At 45.5% G+C, this 7,058-nt stretch overlaps 1 protein-coding gene across 1 annotated transcript in view; it reads left to right on the forward strand.

Annotated features, from left to right (window-relative positions):
- The window catches only part of LOC146809104 (leucine-rich repeat-containing protein Bf66946-like), a 125,936-nt gene extending 122,292 nt beyond the window's left edge, over positions 1 to 3,644 (forward strand). Inside the window, exon 3 of the mRNA XM_085615907.1 lies at positions 326 to 3,644. Within this exon, the coding sequence (XP_085472033.1) occupies positions 326 to 771 (446 nt within the window). The 3' untranslated portion in view covers positions 772 to 3,644. The remainder of the gene's footprint in view (positions 1 to 325) is intronic.
- Positions 3,645 to 7,058: the final 3,414 nt, after the last annotated feature.

Below are 7,058 nucleotides of genomic sequence, written 5' to 3' on the forward strand. Positions count from 1 at the left end.
AACACACAGACCAGTAATAGTCATCACATGATATTTCGGGATGTCGGCAAAAGATGGAGAACAGTGTAAACACAATCTAAGTTACCGTAAACTCAGGTTATAATGCATTTAATAAAGAGGAGCACGCCTCCCACACAGGCAACTTATGTGATTTTCCCAAGCACATTTTGTTCATGAGAGGAAGTGTGGGCCAGAGTTTAGATTGGGGGTTGTTGTTCCGGTTTGGCTGCTACTTCCGGTTCCAGCTGCAGACTGCTGAGGCAGTCACCATGTGTCTTAGTGTTACCAGTGTACGTTTATGACATGGCCTCTGTTTCTCTTCTAGGCTTCCCACCTGATATCTTTTCTATTTGCCTTGCTCATCACAACATTAGCCAGCTGAACAAGACAAGTTTCCAAGGCCTGGATGGCCTGTCTGTTCTCTACCTCTTCGCCAATCAGATTAAAAGCATTGACCCCGACACATTCGCCAACATGACGAGTCTGATTGTGCTCGACCTGACCTACAATCAACTGAAGACCCTGAAGGTGGAACATCTGCAGCCCCTAGAAGGCTCCCTGCAGGAGCTATACGTGGACAACAACCCTTGGCACTGCACCTGTGATCTTCTTCCCTTCCAGCGCTGGCTGCGCAAAGTGGAGAACAAGGTGTCAGACGTCATCTACATCACCTGCGCCACCCCTAAGGCTGTGAAGGGACGATCCCTCCTGGGGCTGACCCCAAAAGAGATGGGTTGTCCGAGGGCACAACGTGGAAAAAAACGCTTCTAATCCCAGAGCCTCCATCTTTTCACTCAGATCATTCTCTCTTTCCATTTCTCTGAGCCCTGACACTGTCTCTGCCCTCTTTAAATCACTGCTGGCGGGCTCTACTCTGTCCTTGTTGGCAGACCAGTGGTGACCCTCATCGCATGATCCCATTACTAGGGTGACCAGATGGTTCCATGTCACCGGGAGCACCAAGTTTCCATTCATGGTCTTTGCTCTTACATATTAGTGCATTCTGGGAGTTGTAGTCGTGGTACATTTTAATTGAGCCAAATGGACCAACACACCTGATTACAGCGATATTTGAAAGCAAAGTCCTGAAACAGAAAAGTGGTGTCCCAGTGGCAAAGGGTCATCTAGTCACCCCATACATGTCTTGTAAACCAATAGCCACGTTGCTCCTTAGTCAACTACATGTGCCTGGCTCCTGGATTCCTTCCTAGCATCAATTGCACATACCCAAGTTTTTAAACCTTGCCTTAATGAGACATGTTATGGAGTTGCTTTCTCTGAAACAACTCAAGGCAAGCTAAACAGCAAATCTAGGTATAGCCAGGGCAAGCAACCTATCAGGGTCATGGACAAGGGAAACCACCTCCCACCAGCAAGGAGAGTGCAAAAGAATCACTTGGCAGGCACTGTAGCACGGGAGGAAAGGACAAAAGAACCTCTCTGCCAGGGTCTTGGGAAGTGAGGCTAACACCAGATTTTGTTACTTAGGGCCCAATTACAAGTTTGTCGGTGTGGGAGCCCCATCGCCACACTGCCACCCTGCTCGCAGACCGCCAAAACCGTGTACGCACCACCCGCCAGATTACGACCTATACAGTCAATAGCGGGTGGTTCTGTGCTGGTCCCACGGTGGTGCCTATGAAATAGGCACTGCAATGCGAACATCAAAGGGAGTACCTAAAAGGCATTGACTGTCCATGCCGTGCAGGTACTGGGGTGCATGCACACAGGGGGGGAACAACATGTGCCCCCCTGCATGCACCTCATGGCCCTGAGGCACAAGGGGCTCTGTAGGGCCCACTTTGTTTCCTCTCCGCCATGGTTTTGATTGACTAGGAATCATCATTAAAACCGTTGTGAAGAGGAAACTCTTAATATGCTTGGCGAAACTGTGACGGTCCTACCAAGCATATTGCGGCCTCAAAACAGCCGCACCATCACCAGGGATCAAATCCCTGGCGGTTGCAGTGGTGCAATGGCAGCCCAACCGCCGAAGTTGTAATAGGGCGAAGGGCGTCAGACCCCTGGTGCGGCGGTCTCTACACCGCCACTGCAGCTATGACGATCCAGAGGACGGCCGTAGTCATAATCAGGCCGTAAGTGACAACCATTGACTTTCATGTGATAACGTAATGCATCCTGAGTGTTATAGTCGTAATTTGTTTCCATTGAAATATTTAGATTAGCACAGCTGAAAACAATGGTTTGTTGGTGTAAAGTTAGGACCAGGGGACAGTGTCATTAATAACCTGGAGTTTTCATTCTAACTCCCTGGGGCTCAGCCATGAGCTAGGGAAAGGCCCCAGAGCCCCAAAGAGGTACCCACCAGAACAACCAACTCATCTGCCTTCTCTGTTTCTTCAACCCAGTGACCCAAAGACTGCCACTGGCATGTACCAAAGGGCCCAACCCCCTCTTCTGAAGCCATCTATGTGGTGGTCAGGGAGTGAGGGAAAGAAGGGGGCAGGGTGAGTTGTCTGCCTCAGAGATGACCGCCTTGTGTAATGCACTCTACAAGGACCTGACTTGCTTCCTCTGTCACTTGCCCATCCCTTCCCACGACGACCCCCGAACCCTACAGGATCCTGGGGCAGCAGTACTGGGCATGCTGGGACGTGTAGTTCTTAAGAATGAACTACAAGCCCCACTTATCCAAAGGGTTGCTGATTAAAAACCCAACACTCCTAACGGTGCCACACTTGACATAGAATTATTTGGCAGCGATATGCCCCGTTACCGCATCTTATCTACCAAACGGATGAGGCGGCCACCTAAGCATCCTCCTTGCCAACATCACTGACCTCAGCAGGAGCCTTGAGCTACGACTGCTCTGTAAAGTGCCAGTACCCTAGCATTGCATTCTGCTTTAGCCTCTTACCAAGGCGCATTAAAAATGATACCATACCCTGAGATAACACACTGGTTGAATCTTAACTTCCTCATTTTCTTCCCCAGTTCTTGAAAATCTCTTCCCCCTCCTCCATCTCCCGTTACCTTCCTTTTCTTACCTCTTCGTTCCTTGTTTTTCATTTTCCCCTTTCTCTCTCCCTTGGTTCCGCCCTCTATCCTTTACTCTTCTCTTTCCTGCTCATGGTATCTTCCCTACCACTTCATCTTTTTCTCTCAATCCCTTTATTCCTTTCGCCACCACTTTTCTTCCCTCTCCGTTTTGCGACCCATCTTTTCCCGCCTCTCTTCCCTCGCCTCTTCCCGTTACCCTCCTCCAAACTCTTGTTCCTTAGTTTCCCAATCTCCCTTTAAACCATCCCTAATCCCCCTTTCTTCGTCTCCTGCTCATCATCTCTCTCGTTATTTCTCCCTTCCCGTCCATCTTTACTTCCCTTTCATCTCCCCTCCACACCCCATCTCAGCACCCGAACTTTCTCCGAAATTTGAAAGCCATTCTTGTTTATTTTGTTCACTATTAGTTGCAAAATGTTATTTTCTTTGCTTAAAATTTCTGTCCGAATTATTTGTTTTTCACTTGTTTTATTTAGCTGATTTGGTTTTATATTGTGTACCATGTTATTCCCTTTATGTTGCCATGCCAGTTGCTCGCAAAGTGTTTCGAAGCCGTTGGGTTTATTTGACACTTCATTAAACGCTAAAACTACATGATAAATAAATGATCTGTTTATTCATTGGTCCATCTAGTCATTATTTCATTTAATAGACAACTTCTAAGCCCTAGAGCTGGAGATTTTCTATGCAGTAGGGGGTCACCAGGGTCAGGTGTGGCACTGAAAGTGGCAGCATGGCACAGCATTGGTGAAATCCGTATATTCGTGGTATTAAACATAACTGTAGTGCAACATTACAAGAATTATTTTTTCTCAGGAGGGGAGGGGAGAGAACAGTAGGGAGCCTGTGAAGATGTCGGGCGCCACAGTCAAGCCCATCTGCGCCTGGCCAGTGGCTGGACTTTTGGTCCATCACCTACCCACCGCATCCCTCCATGCCCTCAACCCTGCCATGCCGTGTCACATAACACAGAAGGAACTCTCACCTGCACCTCCTGCAGATTCACATGCACTCTAACCCCCACTATCCCATAAACCACAACACCTGCACCAACAGCACACTGCACCCCACCAGCCCATACACGCTCAAACCAGCCACCACCCACATCACATGCACGCTCCTCAATAACTGTTCTGTCAGCAAACACGCCATGGGGATATGGGACCTGCTGAACGAACACACCTCAAGCCTGCTCTTCCTCACAGAAACCTGTCTGAACCCAGCCTCTGTAGCCGACATCACCACTGTAGCCGACATCTCCATAGCCATCTCCACTGGTTACAAGACCATCAGACAAAACGACAAACACAAGCCCGCAGGAGGAATCGCAATTGTATTTCAGAGACACATCAGTAGCACCATCAATGCAGACACTGCGACCAGCTGTATGGAGAACTTCACAACCACGCTTCAAATCATGCTCTTGGACCTGCTCTACCTCAAGGAAACGTGGCTGAACCCGTGCACAAATTATAAATATTAGTGCAAAAATAGATTTCCATGTTATCATTTGTGTGAAATATAGTCTTCTCAGTAAAACTGTATGTCTGAGGATCAGGGCCGTTTCTACCATTAGGCAAGACTAGGCGGCCGCCTAGGGTGGCAAAAGGGGGGGGGGGGGGGGGGGAATTTGAAATCAAACTGCGAAAAAATTGAGCAAATTAGGAGAAAAAAGGAAGGGGCAGCATTTTTCAATTCTCGCCTAGGGCAGCAAAACACCTAGAAACGGCCCTGCTGAGGATATTTAGTGGCCGTTTCAATGGACAATATGTTGTTTGTAAATGACACTGCTCTACCACACGATACTTTCGTTACATAAAAAAATTGCCTGCCTCATGTCCATTAAAAGACACTTGCCAAACCTTTGCAGCTACCATGCTGAGACCAGACGTTACTTATGAAGGATAATATCTAACATCCTCTGTTCATATCATCACTTTTGATATATACCCTTATCGTGACTACACGAAGGCCTGATTTGCATATATATTTATATACAAACGATAACACGCAAGCCCTGACGAAGTTCCTGCATGGAACGAAACGCGTTGGCTGTGTCCTGTTCGTGTTAAAATCTTCAGAATTAAAAGAAAGAAATACTATTTGGACTATTTGATTCAATGTGTCTAATTTTAATGAGTGCACCTTCCATCTTTGGTTCTACGTTTACACTTGCCAAACCTAATTAGATACTGGCACAAACAGTTGAGATACACGTAACAACAACAAACGATCACAATGGAGAGAAGAGAGAGAATTAAGTGATTTTTCTATTGTTTTTTCATGCAGGATTTATAGTTAACCTAGAATCCCAATTAATGTCATTGGTAGCACTAGCGTGCATAATATGTGTTTGTTATTTTGTTCAAGTTGTGTTCCTTAGCACTTGGGGCATATTATATGTATTTGTATGCACACCAGGTCTCCCAGTTATGTCCATTTGTGCTCTGAGTTACCTATGAATCACACATTAAAAAACAATAGAAAAATCAATTAAATCTCTTTGTGTCCATTGTGATAATTTTTGGTTGTTCCACGTACGGGAAATGTTTGTGCCAGTACCATATTAAGTCTGGTGAGTGTTTCTTTACAAGGTTTTTTTCATAGTTATTATCAGCTTTATATATAATATACTATATTGTACTATTTCCTGTGAGAACCACTGTAGCACTTATGAATCATATTCCCAGGTTATCATGGGCTAGAGGGTTGCCCTTGCAGCTAAAATCCAAATTTAGAGTGATGGCTGCACCGCAAGAGCCTCTTGTATCAAGAACGCTTTTTCCTGACCTAGCAGGAGTTTTCATTACACTCACTCTTTGTCAAATCAGTAGGTACCACTGTAGCCATGGTGATTAGCGGCCCATCGCTATTCACTCATACCAGAACAGATCCTAGACAGACTCTTGTAGAAAACCTAGAGAAAGCCAACAAAAAATGAGTACGTACCGACCTTGATGTCCGGATTCTAGCTGAGAATTTGAAAGCAGGATCATTCCATGTCTACAAGATCTACAAGTTAAAAATGTCTCAGGCTTGAATTCAGAGAAGGTTTCAATAAAATCTCTACAACTTCCTCTCGCCACTGGATAGTGTTGGGTAAAGAAACTGCGCTCGAATACGCTAAAAAAGAATTCAAAGTAATTGAGTAATTAGAAAAATAACTTCTATGGACTGATGCCTTAGCAGAGGTCAAAGCCACAATAGACAAATTAAACAAAGGTATATCAGCATTCAACCAACTGGAGTCGAATAAGAAGGCTGAAAAAGTGACAAAAGACATTAAGAATGTGTTTACAGAAAAATCGTACCCGTATTTTAAGAGAAAATTTAAAACAGCAAACGCCACATTCCATAGACTAAACACTTGGGGCAGATTTAGGCAAAACAAGACCATGACCTTTTCTGACTCATCCATGGGTTCAGATGAATTAGATCCCAAAGAGGCCCCAGTGGAATCAGACATCAGGTACAATCCCCTTCGACCGTTTTAGCGAGAGGCCATAGGGGCAGAGGAGGCAGGTGGAAACAATGGGAAACCCCAGGGGACCGCCACACCCAGAGGAAGTTTTACAGATGGGGTCCACAGGGACCTTAAACTCCTCATCCGCTACCAGCCGGCAGGACACTGACCTGTCCATCCCTATGTTTAATTTATGCAACCATCTCCTATCCTAAGATCTCCCTATTGAGCAAAGAATTGTCTTTCGTAATCACAGAAAGAACAGACTTTTTATCTTCTCTAGGCTGAAATACTCAATTATTTCAGAAGGTCTGTCTCAAATTTCACTTTGCCATATGGGAGGGTACATTGACACATCAGCTGAGATTACTGTCTACCTTTTTTCCCCCAATAGTGGATATGCCATGTAAGATGCTTCCATTTGCAAATATTGTCATGCATGATCTCCAAACGATAAAAAACCAAAGGAGTTTCATTCTCTTTAATACTACACTGGCAGAACGACAAGCCCTTTACAACCTCAAAAAGGACAATTACATCGCAATTAAACCAGCGGAGAAAAGGGATGATATTG

This window comes from Triturus cristatus, chromosome 7 (assembly GCF_964204655.1).
Source record: "Triturus cristatus chromosome 7, aTriCri1.1, whole genome shotgun sequence".
Lineage (NCBI taxonomy): Eukaryota > Metazoa > Chordata > Amphibia > Caudata > Salamandridae > Triturus > Triturus cristatus.